This window comes from Nerophis ophidion, linkage group LG02 (assembly GCF_033978795.1).
Source record: "Nerophis ophidion isolate RoL-2023_Sa linkage group LG02, RoL_Noph_v1.0, whole genome shotgun sequence".
Taxonomy (NCBI): Eukaryota; Metazoa; Chordata; class Actinopteri; order Syngnathiformes; family Syngnathidae; genus Nerophis; species Nerophis ophidion.
In genome coordinates this window covers 83,999,078-84,022,601 of record NC_084612.1, presented here as the reverse complement: position 1 = coordinate 84,022,601, position 23,524 = coordinate 83,999,078, and the positions used below count along the sequence as shown (strand labels likewise).

The 23,524-nt window shown below is 39.6% G+C and overlaps 2 protein-coding genes across 6 annotated transcripts in view; one reads left to right on the top strand and one right to left on the bottom strand.

Moving 5' to 3' along the window:
* itfg1 (integrin alpha FG-GAP repeat containing 1) overlaps positions 1-11,192 on the bottom strand; it is a 365,012-nt gene extending 353,820 nt beyond the window's left edge. The window contains exons 1-4 of the mRNA XM_061892519.1: positions 10,761-11,192; positions 10,601-10,685; positions 10,380-10,510; positions 3,917-3,974 (exon numbers count right to left, since the gene is read on the bottom strand). Of these exons, the coding sequence (XP_061748503.1) occupies positions 3,917-3,974; positions 10,380-10,510; positions 10,601-10,685; positions 10,761-10,938 (452 nt within the window). The 5' untranslated portion in view covers positions 10,939-11,192. The remainder of the gene's footprint in view (positions 1-3,916; positions 3,975-10,379; positions 10,511-10,600; positions 10,686-10,760) is intronic.
* A 522-nt stretch (positions 11,193-11,714) lies between these two features.
* Positions 11,715-23,524, top strand: part of phkb (phosphorylase kinase, beta) — a 274,364-nt gene continuing 262,554 nt past the window's right edge. For 4 of the 5 annotated variants that reach the window (XM_061892491.1, XM_061892500.1, XM_061892487.1 and 1 more), the window contains exon 1: positions 11,715-11,820. In XM_061892491.1, the coding sequence (XP_061748475.1) occupies positions 11,757-11,820 (64 nt within the window). In that variant the 5' untranslated portion in view covers positions 11,715-11,756. Of the gene's footprint in view, positions 11,821-19,132; positions 19,246-23,524 lie in introns of all 5 variants that reach the window. The other variant, XM_061892509.1, reaches the window with a different exon arrangement.

Below are 23,524 nucleotides of genomic sequence, written 5' to 3'. Positions count from 1 at the left end.
ACAAGTTACAATAAACTGCCGTTGAAGCAACTTTTAAAATTTTAAATGTGTCATGATCAAAAAATGATGAAAACCTCAAATCGATGGATAGATCTCAAGTTTATCTAAACTTTTAAGCATTGAAATTAAAATACGTATTGAAATACAACATATTTTCAATACTTTTATGAGTGAACACCTTTTGGATCACCTGTTTTTTTAACTGTTATTGTTAAAAAATAAAAAGAATTATAAGCAATGTTGTTTATTGGCCTATTAAAGGTTCCAATTACATCAAATATTTAATTTTGAAAAATGTTTTAGGGAAAATGTTGCATATTTTTCCATAAAAAAATTGTTTTTTTTGGGAAGAAAAGGGCATTTAAGTAAAAAAAAAAAATATGACAACGGGTAGATTTGGAGATATTAGTAGATATTTAAGTGTTAAAAGTAAAACTATATATATTTTAACATATGACTTGCTTCTTACACTGAGACCCAATTATTTTGGGGTCCGCAGGAACTTTAACGTTCACCAAAAATTGAGGGGTGTTAGAATGGTTTCAAACTTAAAACTCATCTGTATACTCTAGCCTTTAAATAGACCTCCTTTTTAGACCAGTTGATCTGCCGCTTCTTTTCTTTCTCCTATGTCCCCCCCTCCCTTGTGGAGGGGGTCCGGTCCGATGACCAAGGATGAAGTACTGGCTGTCCAGAGTCGAGACCCAGGATGGACCGCTCGCCTGTATCGGTTGGGGACATCTCTACGCTGCTGATCCGCTTGAGATGGTTTCCTGTGGACGGGACTCTCGCGGCTGTGTTGGAGCCACTATGGATTGAACTTTCACAGTATCATGTTAGACCCGCTCGACATCCATTGCTTTCGGTCCCCTAGAGGGGGGGGGTTGCCCACATCTGAGGTCCTCTCCAAGGTTTCTCATAGCCAGCATTGTCACTGGCGTCCCACTGGATGTGAATTCTCCCTGCCCACTGGGTGTGAGTTTTCCTTGCCCTTTTGTGGGTTCTTCCGAGGATGTTGTAGTCGTAATGATTTGTGCAGTCCTTTGAGACATTTGTGATTTGGGGCTATATAAATAAACATTGATTGATTGATTGATTGAAAGTGAAATTAATTTTTCAATGTGGTCTTCAGTCGAAAAAGTAAAAATACCTCTGTTCTGCATTACCAATCTGTCTATTTTAAGTCTTTTTTGTTTGTTTGTTTACTACTCTGTTTGTCAAAACCCCCCCCCACACATAAAATATGCAATATTATCCCTCCAAAAATATTTCAAAGTGTAATATTTGACATAGTGTGAGTTTGTACTGTAATGACCCCATTACCTCCCTGCTTGGTACTCAGCATCAAGGGTTGGAATTGGGGGTTAAAGGGGAACATTATCACAATTTCAAAAGGGTTAAAAACAATAAAAATCAGTTCCCAGTGGCTTGTTGTATTTTTTGAATTTTTTTTCAAAATTTTACCGGTCCCGGAATATCCCTAAAAAAAGCTTTAAAGTGCTTGATTTTCGCTATTTGCGATGCGACCGTCCATTTCCCTGTGACGTCATACAGTGCTGTCAATGTAAACAAACACCATGAAAAACCACAGCAAGATATAGCAACATTAGCTCAGATTCAGACTCGGATTTCAGCGGCTTAAGCGATTCAACAGATTACGCATGTATTGAAACGGATGGTTGGAGGATGAATATATTGAAGAAGAAACTGAAGCTCTTGAACGAATTCATAGCCATAGCATGGCCGAATAGCTGCGTTAGCATCGCCGGTAAAATGTGCGGACCAAACGATCAGGACTTTCGCATCTTGTGACACTGGAGCAACTTAAATCCGTCGATTGGTAAGTGTTTGTTTCGCATTAAATGTGGGTGGAAGGAAACGTTACTTAGTTGCAAATGCATCTGCAGGTTATCCATACATCTCTGTGCCATGTCTGCTTTAGCACCGCCGGTAAATAGCATGTTAGCATCGATTAGCGTAGCATGTTAGCATCGATTAGCTGGCAGTCAACGTCAACAAAACTCACCGTTGTGATTTCGTTGTCTTTATATTTGCAAATGCATCTGCAGGTTATCCATACATCTCTGTGCCATGTCTGCTTTAGCACCGCCGGTAAATAGCATGTTAGCATCGATTAGCTGGCAGTCAACATCAACAAAACTCACCTTTGTGATTTCGTTGTCTTTATATTTGCAAATACATCTGCAGGTTATCCATACATCTCTGTGCCATGTCTGTCATCGCCGGTAAATAGCATGTTAGCATCGATTAGCGTAGCATGTTAGCAACGATTAGCTGGCAGTCACGCCGTAACCAAATATGTCTGGTTAGCACATAAGTCAACAACATCAACAAAACTCACCTTTGTGATTATGTTGACTTTATCGTTGCAAATGCATCTGCAGGTTATCCATACATCTCTGTGCCATGTCTGTCATCGCCGGTAAATAGCATGTTAGCATCGATTAGCCTAGCATGTTAGCATCGATTAGCTGGCAGTCACGCCGCAACCAAAATGTTGTAGTCCTAATGATTTGTGCAGTCCTTTGAGACATTTGTGATTTGGGGCTATATAAATAAACATTGATTGATTGATTGAAATATGTCTCATTAGCACATAAGTCAACAACATCAACAAAACTCACCTTTGTGATTATGTTAACTTTATCGTTGCAAATGCATCTGCAGGTTATCCATACATCTCTGTGCCATGTCTGTCATCGCCGGTAAATAGCATGTTAGCATCGATTAGCCTAGCATGTTAGCATCGATTAGCTGGCAGTCACGCCGCAACCAAAATGTTGTAGTCCTAATGATTTGTGCAGTCCTTTGAGACATTTGTGATTTGGGGCTATATAAATAAACATTGATTGATTGATTGAAATATGTCTCATTAGCACATAAGTCAACAACATCAACAAAACTCACCTTTGTGATTATGTTAACTTTATCGTTGCAAATGCATCTGCAGGTTATCCATACATCTCTGTGCCATGTCTGTCATCGCCGGTCAAATGTGCAGACACTCCGGCACATTCAATGGGGGTCAGGCGGCAGATTTCTTGCCACTTTGGCATCTTGGGGCCAGTGGTGCAACTTGAATCCCTCCCTGTTAGTGTTCTTACACCCTCCGACAACACACCGTCGAGGCATAATGTCTCCAAAGTTCCAAAAAGTAGTCGAAAAAACGGAAAATAACAGAGCTGAGACCCGGTGTTTGCAAATGAAAATGGCGGCTGTATTACCTCGGCGACGTCACGTTCTGACGTCATCGCCCCCAGCCCGATAAACAGAAAGGCGTTTAATTCGCCAAAATTCACCCATTTAGAGCTCGGAAATCGGTTTAAAAAAAAAAAAAGGTATTTTTTCTGCACCATCAAGGTATATATTGACGCTTACATAGGTCTGCTGATAATGTTCCCCTTTAAATCAACAAAAATGATTCCCGGGCGCGGCACCGCTGCTGCCCACTGCTCCCCTCACCTCCCAGGGGGTGAACAAGGGGATGGGTCAAATGCAGAGGACACATTTCACCACACCTAGTGTGTGTGTGTGTGTGTGTGTGTGTGTGTGTGTGTGTGTGTGTGAGACAATCATTGTTACTTTAATTTTAACTTAACATAAGTAATTGGAAACTGAAGAAAGTCAATCATTCTGAACAATATTGATTTTGAGTCATTATTATTTTTGAAGCACTAACAGTTTTAAAGAAAGAAACAAACATCCTGCATGGCAACCCGGTTATTAGTAACCATGACAACTCGTTTGCATTAAATTTGACCTATTTGCTCTTTTATTCCACTTTTTGTGTTACTTTTTGTAATAATATTTTCAGAAATTGGACACCGCTAATTTAAGCAGAGCGAATATGAAGGCGACAATCCAAAAACTATGCATTGACAGCATTTGTACTTACTCCATGACCAGAGGCTGATCCTTGAAGGTCTTGTTCAGCTTGATCCAACCAACTGTGTCTGCAGACACCAAAACATGAAGATAAACATCTGTTAGTGTTGTCCCGATACCAATATTTTGTTACACGGTACTGGAACCAACATGTATTTCGCTACTTTTCTAAATAAAGGGGACCACAAACAAATGGCGTTGTTAGCTTTTTTTGAGCAAAAAAATCTTAGGGTACATTAAACATGTTTCTTATTGCAAGTTTGTCCTTAAATAAAATAGTGAACATACTAGACAACTTGTCTTTTAGTAGTAAGTAAACAAACAAAGACTCCTAATTAGTCTGCTGACATATGCAGTAACATATTGTGTCATTTATACACCTATTATTGTGTTTAAAATAAGGATGCACCGATTAATCGGTAACCGAATATATTCGGCCGAATATGGAAAAAAAAGCCACATTCGGCCTTCGGCGGAATGAGTTAAAAACAAGGCCGAATAGTGGCGTGTGACGCAATTTTTGGACGCGGTGACGCAATCAACCAACGTGCAGTGACGTTGGGATATGTTGTGTACCTGTATAAGTGTATGAGGTTACAAGCACACACTTATTGAGATTTACTTGATCCTTCTGTTTACATTATTAGCCTGTTGTGTAGGCTACCTGTATAAGTGTATGAGGTTACAAGCACACACTTAATTGAGATTTACTTAAGCCTTCTGTTTACATTATTAGCATATCTACTGTGGCTTAGCTGACTTTTGCCAAAAGGACAATAATTCATTTGTTGTGGGTTTATCCACTTTAATGCACTTTTTTTTTTTTTTTGGAATGCATGTTTTGTTTGAAGGCCTAATATAAATGAAAAACTGTGCTTTTTTTTTGAAAAGCAAAGACTACTGGAATATTAAAAAAATGTCAATATTCGATAAAAAATTACTTTATTTGAAAAACATGTCTAAATATTTATTCTAGGCTATTTATGCAATATTAAAAAAATTGTGAAAAACTGCATTCATTATTCGGTATTCGGCCAAGCGTTTACATTTTCTTCGGCATCGGCCACAAATTTTCATTTCGGTGCATCCCTAGTTTAGAATATTAAATACAAGTTGTAGAAAATGAATTATTAATCTACTTGTTCATTTACTGTTAATATCTGCTAAATTTCTAAGCCCTGCGATGAGGTGGCGACTTGTCCAGGGTGTACCCTGCCTTCCGCCCGATTGTAGCTGGGATAGGCACCAGCGCCCCCCGCAACCCCAAAGGGAATAAGCGGTAGAAAATGGATGAATGGATCTGCTAAATTTTGCTTTTAACATGTTCTATCTAGGCAGCACGGTGGAAGAGGGGTTAGTGCGTCTGCCTCACAATTTGAAGGTCCTGCGTAGTCAGGGTTCAATCCCGGGCATGTTCTCCCCGTGACTTCGTGGGTTACCTCCGGGTACTCCGGCTTCCTCCCACCTCCAAAGACATGCACCTGAGTATAGGCCCCTCCCACCTCCAAAGACATGCACCTGAGTATAGGCCCCTCCCACCTCCAGACATGCACCTGAGTATAGGCCCCTCCCACCTCCAAAGACATGCACCTGAGTATAGGCCCCTCCCACCTCCAGACATGCACCTGAGTATAGGCCCCTCCCACCTCCAAAGACAAGCACCTGGGTATAGGCCCCTCCCACCTCCAAAGACATGCACCTGGGGATAGGCCCCTCCCACCTCCAAAGACATGCACCTGGGGATAGGCCCCTCCCACCTCCAAAGACATGCACCTTGGTATAGGCTTCCTCCCACCTCCAAAGACATACACCTGGGGATAGGCCCCTCCCACCTCCAAAGACACGCACCTGGGTATAGGCCCCTCCCACTTCCAAAGACATGCACCTGAGGATAGGCCCCTCCCACCTGCAAAGACATGCACTTGGGTATAGGCCCCTCCCACCTCCAAATACATGCACCTGGGGGTAGGCCCCTCCCACCTCCGAAGACATGCACCTTGGTATAGGCCCCTCCCACTTCCAAAGACATGCACCTTGGTATAGGCCCCTCCCACCTCCAAATACATGCACCTTGGTATAGGCCCCTCCCACTTCCAAAGACATGCACCTGGGGATAGGCCCCTCCCACCTCCAAAGACATGCACCTTGGTATAGGCCCCTCCCACCTCCAAAGACATGCACCTGGTTATAGCCCCCTCCCACCTCCGAACACATGCACCTTGGTATTGGCCCCTCCCACTTCCAAAGACATGCACCTGGTTATAGCCCCCTCCCACCTCCGAACACATGCACCTTGGTATAGGCCCCTCCCACTTCCAAAGACATGCACCTTGGTATAGGCCCCTCCCACCTCCAAAGACATGCACCTTGGTATAGGCCCCTCCCACTTCCGAAGACATGCACCTTGGTATAGGCCCCTCCCACTTCCAAAGACATGCACCTTGGTATAGGCCCCTCCCACCTCCAAATACATGCACCTTGGTATAGGCCCCTCCCACTTCCAAAGACATGCACCTGGGGATAGGCCCCTCCCACCTCCAAAGACATGCACCTTGGTATAGGCCCCTCCCACCTCCAAAGACATGCACCTGGTTATAGCCCCCTCCCACCTCCGAACACATGCACCTTGGTATTGGCCCCTCCCACTTCCAAAGACATGCACCTGGTTATAGCCCCCTCCCACCTCCGAACACATGCACCTTGGTATAGGCCCCTCCCACTTCCAAAGACATGCACCTTGGTATAGGCCCCTCCCACCTCCAAAGACATGCACCTTGGTATAGGCCCCTCCCACTTCCAAAGACATGCACCTGGGGATAGGCCCCTCCCACCTCCAAAGACATGCACCTTGGTATAGGCCCCTCCCACCTCCAAAGACATGCACCTTGGTATAGGCCCCTCCCACCTCCAAAGACATGCACCTGGGGATAGGCCCCTCCCACTTCCAAAGACACGCACCTTGGTATAGGCCCCTCCCACCTCCAAAGACATGCACATTGGTATAGGCCCCTCCCCCTTCCAAAGACATGCACCAGGGCATAGGTTGATTGGCAACACAAAATGGTCCCTAGTGTGTGAATGTTGTGGTGAGGGAGTGACTTGTCCAGGGTCCGCCCGATTGTAGCTGAGATAGGCATCAGCGCCCCCGCACCCCCAAAAGGGAATAAGCGGTAGAAAATGGATGGATGTCCTATCTACACTTCTGTTAAAATGTAATAATCACTTATTCTTCTTTTCTTTGATACTGTACCTCAGTTTTGGATGATACCACTCATTTACTGTAGGTATCGATCCGATACCAAGTAGTTACCGGATTGGTCATATTCAAAGTCCTCATGTGTCCAAGGACATATTTCCTGACAATATCGATGTATTCATAACAGCATCGACAAGATACGCTATTGTACTTGCTATCATTACAGTGGATGTCAGGTGTAGATCCACCAATGGCGTTTGTTTACATTGTGACGCCGGTGAGCTACGGTGTGTAGTCAAGCATGTTTAGCTATTCCTCGCCCTGCAGTGATAATGGTACTTGTAAGAAACGTACGAGGCGAGGATTAGTTATTTAGAAGTAGCTAAAACACTACAGAAGGACGTTAGCCGCTACCTAGCTAGCCCATTTTAAGGCAGCTCTTCCTGTGGGCGTTCAGTGTTATAACTTCACCTTTATCTTTACTTTTTAGGCCAAAACGCATCCATTCTCCCTTCTCTGTCTACACACTGTGTCTGCTTGTAAGTACTCTGAGTAAAAAAAAGTGACCTAAAAATATTGAGATATTAATAAAAGGCCATATCGCCCAGCCCTAACACACACACACACACACACACACATTACGTTAAGGTAACGTGTGGAGTTCCCCAGGGTTCGGTCCTTGGCCCTGTACTCTTCAGCATCTACATGCTGCCGATAGGTGACATCATACGCAAATACGGTGTTAGCTTTCACTGTTATGCTGATGGCACCCAACTCTACATGCCCCTAAAGCTGACCAACACGCCGGACTGTAGTCAGCTGGAGGCGTGTCTTAATGAAATTAAACAATGGATGCCCGCTAACTTTTTGCAACTTAACGCCAAAAAAACGGAAATGCTGATTATCGGTCCTGCTAGACACCGACCTCTATTTAATGATACAACTCTAACATTTGACAACCAAATAATAAAACAAGGTGACTCTGTAAAGAATCTGGGTATTATCTTCCACCCAACTCTCTCCTTTGAGTCACACATTAAAAGCGTTACTAAAACGGCCTTCTTTCATCTCCGTAATATCGCTAAAATTCGCTCCATTTTGTCCACGAAAGACGCGGAGATCATTATCCATGCGTTTGTTACGTCTCGTCTCGACTACTGTAACGTATTATTTTCGGGTCTCCCCATGTCTAGCATTAAAAGATTACAGTTGGTACAAAATGCGGCTGCTAGACTTTTGACAAGAACAAGAAAGTTTGATCATATTACGCCTGTACTGTATATACCTTTATATACATATATACATACATATATACCTATACTGTATATACCTTTATATACATAAATACATACATATATACCTAAACTGTATATACCTTTATATACATATATACATACATATATACCTATACTGTATATACCTTTATATACATATATACATACATATATACCTATACTGTATATACCTTTATATACATACATATATACCTAAACTGTATATACCTTTATATACATATATACATACATATATACCTATACTGTATATACCTTTATATACATATATACATACATATATACCTATACTGTATATACCTTTATATACATACATATATAACTATACTGTATATACCTTTATATACATATATACATACATATATACCTGTACTGTATATACCTTTATATACATACATATATAACTATACTGTATATACCTTTATATACATATATACCTATACTGAATATACCTTTATATACATATATACATACATATATAACTATACTGTATATACCTTTATATACATATATACCTATACTGAATATACCTTTATATACATATATACATACATATATACCTATACTGTATATACCTTTATATACATATATACATACATATATACCTGTACTGTATATACCTTTATATACATACATATATAACTATACTGTATATACCTTTATATACATATATACCTATACTGAATATACCTTTATATACATATATACATACATATATACCTGTACTGTATATACCTTTATATACATATATACATACATATATACCTGTGCTGTATATACCTTTATATACATATATACATACATATATACCTATACTGTATATACCTTTATATATATATACATACATATATACCTATACTGTATATACCTTTATATACATATATACATACATATATACCTATACTGGCTCACCTGCACTGGCTTCCTGTGCACTTAAGATGTGACTTTAAGGTTTTACTACTTAGTATAAAATACTACACGGTCTAGCTCCATCCTATCTTGCCAATTGTATTGTACCATATGTCCCGGCAAGAAATCTGCCTTCAAAAGACTCCGGCTTATTTGTGATTCCTAGAGCCCAAAAAAAGTCTGCGGGCTATTTAGCGTTTTCCGTTCGGGCTCCAGTATTCTGGAATGCCCTCTCTGTAACAGTTCGAGATGCTACCTCAGTAGAAGCATTTAAGTCTCACCTTAAAACTCATCTGTATACTCTAGCCTTTAAATAGACCTCCTTTTTAGACCAGTTGATCTGCCGCTTCTTTTCTTTCTCCTATGTACCCCCCCTCCCTTGTGGAGGGGGTCCGGTCCGATGACCATGGATGAAGTACTGGCTGTCCAGAGTCGAGACCCAGGATGGACCGCTCGCTTGTGTATCGGTTGGGGACATCTCAACGCTGCTGATGCGCCTCCGCTTGGGATGGTTTCCTGTGAACGGGACTCTCGCTGCTGTCTTGGATCCGCTTGAACTGAACTCTCGCGGCTGTGTTGGAGCCACTATGGATTGAACTTTCACAGTATCATGTTAGACCCGCTCGACATCCATTGCTTTCGGTCCCCTAGGGGGGGGGGGGGGGGGGGGGGTTACCCACATCTGAGGTCCTCTCCAAGGTTTCTCATAGTCAGCATGCGTCCCACTGGATGTGAATTCTCCCTGCCCACTGGGTGTGAGTTTTCCTTGCCCTTTTGTGGGTTCTTCCGAGGATGTTGTAGTCGTACGGATCTGTGCAGTCCTTTGAGACATTTGTGATTTGGGGCTATATAAATAAACATTGATTGATTGCTTGATATTATTATCTAGTTGTAATGGTGTCCGGGTGGTAAGAGTGGACAATACTGGGTGTGCAGTCATTACACATGCCAAGTTAACTTTCAGTTTCGATCTCCGATGCAACATACGCACAAAAGCCCAGGAGGAGGCCGACTTTAGATGCCTCGGTCTGAAACTAAACCAGGAGATTGCCCGAGACTTGGAACTGCATGAATACCTAATGTCTGGTTGTCGCCCCAAAAGATGAAAACCGAAGAGTCCGTCAGGCTCATCTGCGAGGTGAGGAGAACGTCCATCTGGGAGTCCCCGTCGTAGTCGCCGGGCACCACACTGGTGAGGACGGTGTCACTGGCACAGGGAGGACAGAACATGGCAAACCTACTCCAGCATTACCAGGAACATGTGGTCTGGTCACCATGGCGACCAGTGTAAACTCACCTTGGCAGAATGCCTTTGGAGATGTTAACCCTGGGCTTGAAGTACGGTGCTTTGGAGTCCGCCAGGAAGATCAACAGCTCAGACTCTGCATTAAAAATAAATTGTTAGAAGGGGAATATGTGAGATATCATAATGTGGGAAAGCGGGAGTGACGTCATACGTTCCCTGATGATGAAGATGTCCGTCTGTTTGTCGGCGTTAAAGTCCCCAAACGCCGCCAGCGTGCCGTTGTTTTTGGCACCGAAAAGGTCGGCCGTCACGTCCTGGAGGGCGAACGTTTCGTACTTGGCGACAAACGGTAGCAAAAAGGCCAAAACGGCCCAGTTAAAGGAGCGCATCCTGGAGCAGGTGCGGATCCTGACAACAACAATACGGCACGCCGCTTTACGGCATGAGGAAACGGCACGTCTTTTACGTTAACCGCTATATGAAAGCAACAGAAATGATTTTAAACGACTTTTTTATATTTCTATACGCGTCCGTTTGTTGCAAAGTGTGCACATTAACCGCGTGGACGCGTGTCACCGAATGAGATATTTCCACTTCCGCGTTTACGTTAGTGCCGCGCTAATGTAATTCCAGTGTTTGACAGCGGCGCAACGGAACGGAAGTTGTAGTAGTGTCGTCATGTCGGTTCGCTGTGAAAATAAAGGTTGAGTGCGTCAAAAAAAAACTTACATAATGCTCTTTTTCAACACCTAAAGTATAGTTTAATTATTTATATTTAGATATTAAATAGTCTATTCAAGGTAAAACTGACTTTTAATGGCGGATTTTTTTCAAAGTCTCGCTACTTGGTTTTATTTTGAAAGTCCATACCTGAGTGGTGGTTTAAACATGATACAACTTGACAGCTTGCAAACATGGCGGATGTCAAGTGTTTGATAGCGGCGCAACTGAGCGGAAGTTGTAGTAGTGTCGTCATGTGGGTTTGCTGTGAAAATAAAGGTTCTGCGCTTCAAAAAACTTACATAATGCTCATTTCGAACACCTCAAATATAGTTTCATTATTTATATTTGAATAATAAATGGCTTATTTAAGGTAAAATTGACTTTTGATGACGTATTTTTTTCAAAGTCTCGCTACTTGGTTTTATTTTGAAAGTCCACACCTGACCTGCGGTTTAAACGTGGTGCAACTTGACAGCTTGCAAACATGGCGAGCTTGGCGGATGTCAGTTGGAAACTGCTGGAATTCAAAGCCCGGTCTAAAAGATCAGGTCAGACTTAACTTCACTTTTCAGGGTTTTTTGTTTATTCAGAACGACTATGCAGTGTCTTAACCACACTTAACCATGTTTAAACGGTGCTCGACACACAGTCATGCGCCAGCCTGCATGCAATAGACAAGCATGAAAGGTCAGAGGTTAAATGTGCAGCATGTGAGGACTATTTTAAGATTTTATTCACCTCCTGTGACATTCAGATTAAAAAAAAGCATTGCTTCAGACGTGTGCATAAACAACATGGCATGGTGTCGTATTGGGAAATCATGGCAGGAATATTTTGCAACACAACTTGAGAAAGCTGGCTTGACAAACTACTTTTATACAAACAAATCATTCCACATGTTAATTCTCATGTCAGCATTTGTGAGTCAAATGGTTCTGTTTGTTTTTTTATGACAATATGTTGGAACATTCCACTGAATCCGTGCCATTTGCTTGTTGTCATTAGACCAGGGGTCACCAACACGGTGCCCGTAACGACCAGATGAGTCGCCCGCTGGCCTGTTCTAAAAATAGCTCAAATAGCAGCACTTACCAGTGAGCTGCCTCTATTTTTTATTTTTTTTAATTTACTACTGGGAACGCCTCGGGATCCCCCGGGAAGAGCTAGACGACGTAGCTGGGGAGAGGGAAGTCTGGGTTTCCCTGCTTAGGCTGTTGCCCCCGCGACCCGACCTCGGCTAAGCGGAAGAATATGGATGATGGATATTTATTTACTAGCAAGTTGGTCTCGCTTTGCTTGACATTTTTAATTCTAAAAGAGACACAAAACTCAAATAGAATTTGAAAATCCAAGAAAATATTTTAAAGACTTGGTCTTCACTTGTGTAAATAAATTCATTGATTTTTTTACTTTGCTTCCTATAACTTTCCGAAAGACAATTTTAGAGAAAAAATACAACCTTAAAAATGATTTTACGATTTTAAACACATATACCTTTTTACCTTTTAAATTCCTTCCTTTTCTTTCCTGACAAATTAAATACATTTTCAAGTATTTAAAATAAATAATTAAATCAACATAAAAAACACAAGATACACATACAATTAGTGCACCAATCCCCAAAAAATCACACTTACTTATGGTCTACCGGGCTGCGGCTCGATTGGTACCGGGCCACAGAAGAATTTTTTTTTTTATAGTTAAATCAACAAAAAAACACGAGATTCACTTACAATTAGTGCAAAAACCCCCAAAAACTCCCTTTTTCATGACAAAAAAAAAAAAAATCCGGACCATAAGGCGCACCAGATTTTAGGACGCGTTAAAAGGAGTCTATTTTTTTTTTTGTCTAAATTTACAACACTTCCTGTCATTTGGTACCGGGCTGCAGAATATTTTATATTTATTTTTTATATACATATATGTTTTTTTTTTTTATTAAATCAACATAAAAAACACAAGATACACTTCCAATTAGTGCAACAACCCAAAAATAACTCCCTTTTTCTTGACAAAAAAATAAATAAATACAATTTTCCGGACCATAAAATGCACCGGATTATAGGACGCATTAAAAGGAGTCATGTATATATATATATATTGTTTTTTTTTCTAAAACTGGAACACATATTTACGTTCTACCGGGCCGCGGCTGGATTGGTACCTGGCCGAGAATATATATATATTTTTTTATAGTTAAATCAACATAAAAAACACAAGACACACTTACAATTAGTGCACCAACCCAAAAATAACTCCCTTTTTCTTGACAAAAAAAATAAATAAATACAATTTTCCGGACCATAAGACGCACTGGATTATAGGACGCATTAAAAGGAGTCATATATATATATATATATATATATATATATTTTTTTTTTTTTCTAAAACTAGAACATTTACTTATGGTCTACCGGGCCGCAGAATATATATATTTTTTTATATATATAGTTAAATTAACAAAAAACACAGGACACACTTACAATTAGTGGACCAACCCCCAAAAAATCCCTTTTTCATGACAACAACAACAAAAAAAATAATAATAAATAACATTTTCCGGACCATAAAATGCACCGGATTATAGGACACATTAAAAGGAGTCACATATATATATATATATACATATATATATATATATATATTTTTTTTTTTCTAAAACTAGAACACTTACTTATGGTCTACCGGGCTGCAGAATATATATATATATTTTATAGTTAAATCAACATAAAAAACACAAGATTCACTTACAATTAGTGCAACAACCCCCCAAAAAAAATCCCTTTTTCATGACAAAAAAAAATAATTCCGGACCATAAGGCGCACCAGATTATAGGACGCATTAAAAGGAGTCTATTTTTTTTGTCTAAATTTACAACACTTCCTGTCATTTGGTACCGGGCTGCAGAATATTTTATATTTATTTTTTATATACATTTTTTTTTTTTTTTTTTATTAAATCAACATAAAAAACACAAGATACACTTCCAATTAGTGCAACAACCCAAAAATAACTCCCTTTTTCTTGACAAAAAAAATAAATAAATACAATTTTCCGGACCATAAGACGCACTGGATTATAGGACGCATTAAAAGGAGTCATATATATGTATATATATATATATATATATATATATATATATATATATATATATATATATATATATATATATATTTTTTTTTTTTTTTTTTTTTTTTCTAAAACTAGAACATTTACTTATGGTCTACCGGGCCGCAGAATATATATATATTTTTATATATATAGTTAAATTAACAAAAAACACAGGATACACTTACAATTAGTGAACCAACCCCCAAAAAATCCCTTTTTCATGACAACAACAACAACAACAAAAATAATAAATAACATTTTCCGGACCATAAAATGCACCGGATTATAGGACACATTAAAAGGAGTCACATATATATATATACATATATATATATATATATATATATATTTTTTTTTTTCTAAAACTAGAACACTTACTTATGGTCTACCGGGCTGCAGAATATATATATTTTTTTATATAGTTAAATCAACATAAAAAACACAAGATTCACTTACAATTAGTGCAACAACCCCAAAAAAAACCTCCCTTTTTCATGACAAAAAAAAATAATTCCGGACCATAAGGCGCACCAGATTATAGGACGCATTAAAAGGAGTCTATTTTTTTTTGGTCTAAATTTACAACACTTCCTGTCATTTGGTACCGGGCTGCAGAATATTTTATATTTATTTTTTTATATACATATATGTTGTTGTTTTTTTATTAAATCAACATAAAAAAACACAAGATGCACTTCCAATTACTGCAACAACCCAAAAAACCTCCCTTTTTTATGACAAAAAAATAAATAAATAAAATTTTCCGGACCATAAAATGCACCGGATTATAGGACGCATTAAAAGGAGTCACATATATATATATATATATATATACATATATATATATATATATATATTTTTTTTTTTTTCTAAAACTAGAACACTTACTTATGGTCTACCGGGCCTCGGCTCGATTGGTACCGGGCCGCAGAAGAATCTTTTTTTTTTTTTATATAGTTAAATCAACATAAAAAACACAAGATACACTTACAATTAGTGCAACAACACAAAAAAACTCCCTTTTTCATGACAAAAAAAAAAAAAATTCCGGACCATAAGGCGCACCGGATCATAGGACGCGTTAAAAGGAGTCTTTTTTTTTTTTGTCTAAATGTACAACACTTCCTGTCATTTGGTACCGGGCTGCAGAATATTTTATATTTATTTTTTATATACATATATGTTTTTTTTTTTTTTATTAAATCAACATAAAAAACACAAGATACACTTCCAATTAGTGCAACAACCCAAAAATAACTCCCTTTTTCTTGACAAAAAAAATAAATAAATACAATTTTCCGGACCATAAGACGCACTGGATTATAGGACGCATTAAAAGGAGTCATATATATATATATATATATTTATATATATTTTTTTTTATTTTTTTTTCTAAAACTAGAACATTTACTTATGGTCTACCGGGCCGCAGAATATATATATTTTTTTATATATATAGTTAAATTAACAAAAAACACAGGATACACTTACAATTAGTGGACCAACCCCCAAAAAATCCCCTTTTCATGACAACAACAAAAAAAAAAAATTAATAAATAACATTTTCCGGACCATAAAATGCACCGGATTATAGGACGCATTAAAAGGAGTCATATATATATATATATATATATATATATATATATATATATATATATATTTTTTTTTTTTTTTTTCTAAAACTAGAACACTTACTTATGGTCTACCGGGCTGCAGAATATATATATATTTTTTTATAGTTAAATCAACATAAAAAACACAAGATTCACTTACAATTAGTGCAACAACCCCAAAAAAAACCTCCCTTTTTCATGACAAAAAAAAAAAAATTCCGGACCATAAGGCGCACCAGATTATAGGACGCATTAAAAGGAGTCTATTTTTTTTGTCTAAATTTACAACACTTCCTGTCATTTGGTACCGGGCTGCAGAATATTTTATATTTATTTTTTATATACATATATGTTGTTGTTTTTTTATTAAATCAACATAAAAAAACACAAGATGCACTTCCAATTAGTGCAACAACCCAAAAAACCTCCCTTTTTTATGACAAAAAAATAAATAAATAAAATTTTCCGGACCATAAAATGCACCGGATTATAGGACGCATTAAAAGGAGTCATATATATATATATATTTTTTTTTTTTTTTTTTCTAAAACTAGAACACTTACTTATGGTCTACCGGGCCTCGGCTCGATTGGTACCGGGCCGCCGAATAATCTTTTTTTTTTTATATATAGTTAAATCAACATAAAAAACACAAGATACACTTACAATTAGTCCAACAACACAAAAAAACTCCCTTTTTCATGACAAAAAAAAAAAAAATTCCGGACCATAAGGCGCACCGGATCATAGGACGCGTTAAAAGGAGTCAATTTTTTTTTTTGTCTAAATTTAGAACACTTCCTGTCATTTGGTACCGGGCTGCAGAATATTTTATATTTATTTTTTATTATTTTTATGTATTTTTTTACGAAATCAACATAAAAAAAACACAAGCTAAACTTCCAATTAGTGCAACAACCCAAAAATAACTCCCTTTTTCATGACAAAAAAGGCCGTGGGACAAATCATCAAGCGCTGATAAAACAGGTTGAGGACCACTGGCCTCGTGGTTAGAGGGTCCGCCCTAAGGTGGGTAGGTTGTGAGTTCAAACCCCGGCCGAGTCATACCAAAGACTATAAAAAAAAAATGGGAGTCATTACCTCCCTGCTTTGGCACTCAGCATCAAAAGGTTAGAATTGGGGGTTCAATCACCAAACAATAATTCCCGGGCGTGGCCACTGCTGCTGCTCACTGCTCCCCTCACCACTTTTTTCCCCATTCAACAATGTATTTATTCGTTAATTTTACTGGGCTACAGTTGGATGTTGTTGACCAAATGGCACGCATACGTCAGAATGGCTTGAATGGCCACATTTGGCCCACGGGCCAGAGGTTCCACATCCGGTGCACTCCCACAGCTGCACTTTTAGCCCGACCAGAACATGGAAGTCCACTGAAATGATAACTGAGCCAAACTTTTACAATGATTGTTTACCTTTGTTGGAATGACCGTATCGGTGGTGATTGTACATAACGTATTTCCTTGAATTGACGCCCGGGAGCTAATTAATGTAAAACCTCTTCTCACTCCGGCACTTACCAAAGGCATGCGATAAATTTAAGCCTGCGCTTAAAAATTTGAGTGTGATGTAAGGATACCATCATGAAAAGCACATTTAATAAAAAAAACGTTATCATGGTCTTACCTTTACTTATAAATGAAGTCCATGCGCAGCTCCTTCTGGTCAAAAGCATGGATAACTTGTTTATAAAAGTCTTCCTTATCTTTCTTCAGTTTTAAAAGTCCCTCTGTCTCGATGGAGATCTTCCTTTTTTACCTCCTGCTTCGATTGAAAGTCCAGTTTAGAAAACTGTTTTATTTTCGATATGTAATCCCCCATGTTAAAAGTGCAAGCGAGAGGAAAAAATAAAGGATCGCTGCTTGTTGCCACTTCTTCTGCAGCCAAGTAGTCGCAATAAGGATCACTAGCGCCCTCTACCACCAGGAGGCGGGAGTCATTTAATGACTCATATTTGACACACGCAGCTACGGTATATTAATAAAACATAGCTGCTTACTGTTCTTTTTAGCATATTCAATAGCTTGGACCTTAAATCCTACTGAATAGCTCTTAATCTTCTTCCCTTTATGCGATTTCAAATGATTGAAATCAGCCTCCTCCGTTTTGAAAATGATGACAGGTGAAGTGTCACTCGTGACGTGACGAGTTTGACCCTACGGAAATTCTAGACATGCGCTAATAAAAATAATATTTTGCAAAACGAGTTTGACCCTGACGTTAATCCTGAGCCGGAGGTAATGCTAAGCATGCGCTAATTATTTTAAAACCTTTTCTTACCAAAGGCATGCGGTAAATTTAAGCCTGCGCTTAAAAATTTGAGTGTGATGTAAGGATACCATCATGAAAAGCACATTTAATAAAAAAAACGTTATTATGGTCTTACCTTTACTTATAAATGAAGTCCATGCGCAGCTCCTTCTGATCAAAACCATCGATAACTTGTTTATAGAAGTCTTCCTTATCTTTCTTCAGTTTTAAAAGTCCCTCTGTCTCGATGGAGATCTTCCTTTATTACCTCCTGCTTCCATTGAAAGTCCAGTTTAGAAAACTTTTATTTTCGATATGTAATCCTCCATGTTAAAAGTGCAAGCGAGAGGAAAAAATAAACGATCGCTGCTTGTTGTCACTTCTTCTGCAGCCGAGTAGTCGCAAGAAGGATCACTAGCGCCCTCTACCACCAGGAGGATGGAGTCATTTAATGACTCATATTTGACACACGCAGCTACGGTATATTAATAAAACGTAGTTGCTTACTGTTCTTTTTAGCATATTCAATAGCTTGGACCTTAAATCCTACTGAATAGCTCTTAATCTTCTTCCCTTTAAGCGATTTCAAATGATTGAAATCAGCTTCCTCCATTTTGAAAATGATGACAGGTGAAGTGTCACTCGTGACGTGACGAGTTTGACCCTGTGGAAATTCTAGACATAGGCAGCAATTCAAGGAAATACGGTACTTTGGAATTTGAACGCAGTGATATTTTCTGTCATTTCCTGCACGCTCCTGACTGTGATAACCATCATCATCATCAATGTGGGATGTAATTCAATGTTTTAATTGGTGCATGTGTGGAAATCCTAACGTGTGTTACTAACTACCTCCTGCTGTAGATTTGTGATTTAGCCGAGCGAGCGAGAGAGAGAGAGAGAGAGAGAGTGGCCTTAATTGCACCTTTTGAGAATGGCTGCCATAAACCGGTCTCCTCCCAAAGTTCAAAGACTGGGTAAGTAGCAGCGGGAAGTCCTCCCGGTGGCGGGAAGGCCATGTTTTGATGGTCAGGTGACTCCAAGCGTGACAAAAGCACAAGCAGGAAGTGACACTTGAAGACACAAAACCACCTTTTTTGCACCAGAAGTTCAGGAAGGTTTTGGTACCCGGAACTCAAGGTTCCTGTAGAAGTGTGTGGTTTGTGTTTCCACTGCATTTCACAGCTCAGGTACTTTATACAAATCAGGGTTGTGATGGTTTTGTATATCATTGCTTTGTATTTCATTTATTTACTAATCAGTCTAATAAACACACTACAGGACTGCTTGTATCGCAAATGATATCACACACTAGTAAACACGCTGCAGGACTGCTTGTATCGCACATGACGTCACACACAAGTAAACACGCTGCAGGACTGCTTGTATCACACTTGATATCACACACTAGTAAACACGCTGCAGGACTGCTTGTATCGCACATGATATCACACACCAGTAAACACACTGCAGGACTGCTTGTATCGCGCATGATATCAAACACGAGTAAACACGCTGCAGGACTGCTTGTATCGCACATGACGTCACACACAAGTAAACACGCAGCAGGACTGCTTGTATCGCACATGATATCACACACTAGTAAACACGCTGCAGGACTGCTTGTATCGCATATGATATCACACACTAGTAAACACGCTACAGGACTGCTTGTATCGCACATGATATCAGACACAAACACTGTGCAAGGCAGCTCGAATTGCACATTATATTATTTCACACAAGTAAACATGCTGCAGGACTGCTTGTATCGCACATAATATCACACACAAGTGAACACACTGCAAGACTGCTTGTATCGCACATGATATCACACATAAGCGAACACCCTGCAGGATTGCTTATATCGCACATGATATCACACACAAGTGAACACTCTGCAGGACTGCTTTTATCGCACATGATATCACACACAAGTAAACATGCTGCAGGACTGCTTGATATCGCACATGATATCCGACTCATGTCAACACGCTGCAGGACTGCTTTTATTGCACATGATATCACACGAGTAAACACGCTGCAGGACTGCTTGTATCGCACATGATATCACACACAAGTGAACACACTGCAAGACTGCTTTTATCGCACATGATATCACACACAAGAAAACACGCTACATGATGCTTGTGACGCACATGATATCACACACAAGTGAACATGCGGCAGGACTGCTTGTATCGCACATGATATAACACACAAGTGAACACACTGCAGGATTGCTTATATCGCACATGATATCACACACAAGAAAACACGCTACATGATGCTTGTGACGCACATGATATCACACACAAGTAAACATGCTGCAGGACTGCTTGTATCGCACAAAATATCACACACAAGTGAACACACTGCAGGATTGCTTATATCGCACATGATATCACACACAAGAAAACACGCTACATGATGCTTGTGACGCACATGATATCACACACAAGTGAACACCCTGCAGGATTGCTTATATCGCACACGATATCACACACGAGTAAACACTCTGCAGGATCGCTTGTGTCGCACATGATATATTTGACACAAGTAAACACGCTACAGGACTGCTTTTATCGCACATGATATCACACACAAACACGCTGCAGGACTGCTTGATATCGCACGTGATATCCAACAGGCTGCAGGACGGCTCACATTGCACAATATATTATTTGACACAAGTAAACACGCTGCAGGACTGCTTGTATCGCACATGGTATCACACACAAGTCAACTGGCTGCAGGATTGCTTTTATTGCACATGATATCACACACATGTAAACTCTCTGCAGGACTGCTTGTATCGCACATGATATCACATACAAGAAAATAAGCTACATGATGCTTGTATCGCACATGATATCAGACACAAGTAAACACACTGCAGGACTGCTTGTATTGCACATGATATCGCACACGAGTAAACATGCTACAGGACTGCTTGTATCACACATGATATCACACACAAGTAAACATGCTACAGGACTGCTTATATCACACATGATATCACACACAAGTAAACACACTGCAGGACTGCTTGTATTGCACATGATATCGCACACGAGTAAACATGCTACAGGACTGCTTGTATCACACATGATATCACACACAAGTAAACACACTGCAGGACTGCTTGTATCGCACATGATATCGCACACTAGTAAACAGGCTGCAGGACTGCTTGTATCACACATGATATCACACACAAGTAAACACGCTGCGGGACTGCTTGTATCGCACATGATATCGCACACTAGTAAACAGGCTGCAGGACTGCTTGTATTGCACATGATATCGCACACTAGTAAACATGCTACATGACTGCTTGTATCGCACATGATATTATTCCACACAAGTAAACACAATGCACGACTGCTTGTATCGCACATGATATCACTCACAAGTCAACATGCTGCAGGACTGCTTGTATCGCACATGATATCACTCTCTAGTAAGCATGCTATATGACTGCTTGTATCGCACATGATATCAAGCACTAGTAAACACACTAAAGGACTGTGTCTATTGCATATGATATCACACATTAGTAAACACGCTGCATGACTGGTTGTATCGCACATGATATCACACATTAGTAAACATGCTACAGGACTGCTTGTATCGCACCTGATATCACACAGTAGTAAACACGCTGCAGGACTGCTTGTATCACACATGATATCACTCTCTAGTTAGCATGCTACATGACTGCTTGTATTGCACATGATATCAGACACAGGTAAACATGCTACATGACTGCTTGTATCGCACATGATATTATTCCACACAAGTAAACACATTGCAGGACTGCTTGTATCGCACATGATATCACTCACAAGTCAACATGCTGCAGGACTGCTTGTATCGCACATGATACCACTCTCTAGTAAGCATGCTACATGACTGCTTGTATCGCACATGATATCAAGCACTAGTAAACACGCTAATGGACTGTGTCTATTGCACATGATATCACACATTAGTAAACATGCTACAGGACTGCTTGTATCACACCTGATATCACACAGTAGTAAACAGGCTACAGGACTGCTTGTATCACACATGATATCACACATTAGTAAACACACTGCATGACTGGTTGTATCGCACATGATATCACACATTAGTAAACATGCTACAGGACTGCTTGTATCGCACCTGATATCACACAGTAGTAAACACGCTGCAGGACTGCTTGTATCGCACATGATATCAAGCACTAGTAAACACGCTAAAGGACTGTGTCTATTGCACATGATATCACACATTAGTAAACATGCTACAGGACTGCTTGTATCACACCTGATATCACACAGTAGTAAACAGGCTACAGGACTGCTTGTATCACACATGATATCACACACGAGTAAACATGCTACAAGACTGCTCGTATCGCACATTATATCATTCACTAGTAAACACGCTACAGGACTGCTTGTATTGCACATGATATCACATGGAAGTAAACACGTTGCAGGACTGCTTGATACCATACATGATATCAAACACAAATAAACCCTCTGCAGGACTGCTTGTATCGCACATGATATCACACACACGTAAACAGGCTGCAGGGATGCTTGTATTGCACATGATATCACACACAGGTAAACACTCTGCAGGACAGCCTCTGTCACACATGATATCACACACTAGTATACACGCTGCAGGGCTGCTTATATCGCACATTATATCACACACAGGTGAACACCTTGCATGTCTACTTATATCGCACATGATATCACACACCAGTAAACACTTGGCAGGACCGCCTGTATTGCACATGATAATATTTTACACAAGTAAACACGCTACAGGACTGCTTGTATCGCACATGATATCACACACTAGTAAAGGCGCTACAGGACTGCTTGTATCGCACATGATATCACACACAAGTAAACAGGCTACAGGACTGCTTATATCGCACGTGATATCACACACAAGTAAACAGGCTACAGGACTGCTTGTATCGCACATGATATCACACACAAGTAAACAAGCTACAGGACTGCTTATATCGCACATGATATCACACACAAATAAACAGGCTACAGGACTGCTTGTATCGCACATGATATCACACACAAGTAAACAAGCTACAGGACTGCTTATATCGCACATGATATCACACACAAATAAACAGGCTACAGGACTGCTTGTATCGCACATGATATCACACACAAGTAAACAAGCTACAGGACTGCTTGTGTCGCACATGACATCACACACAAATAAACAGGC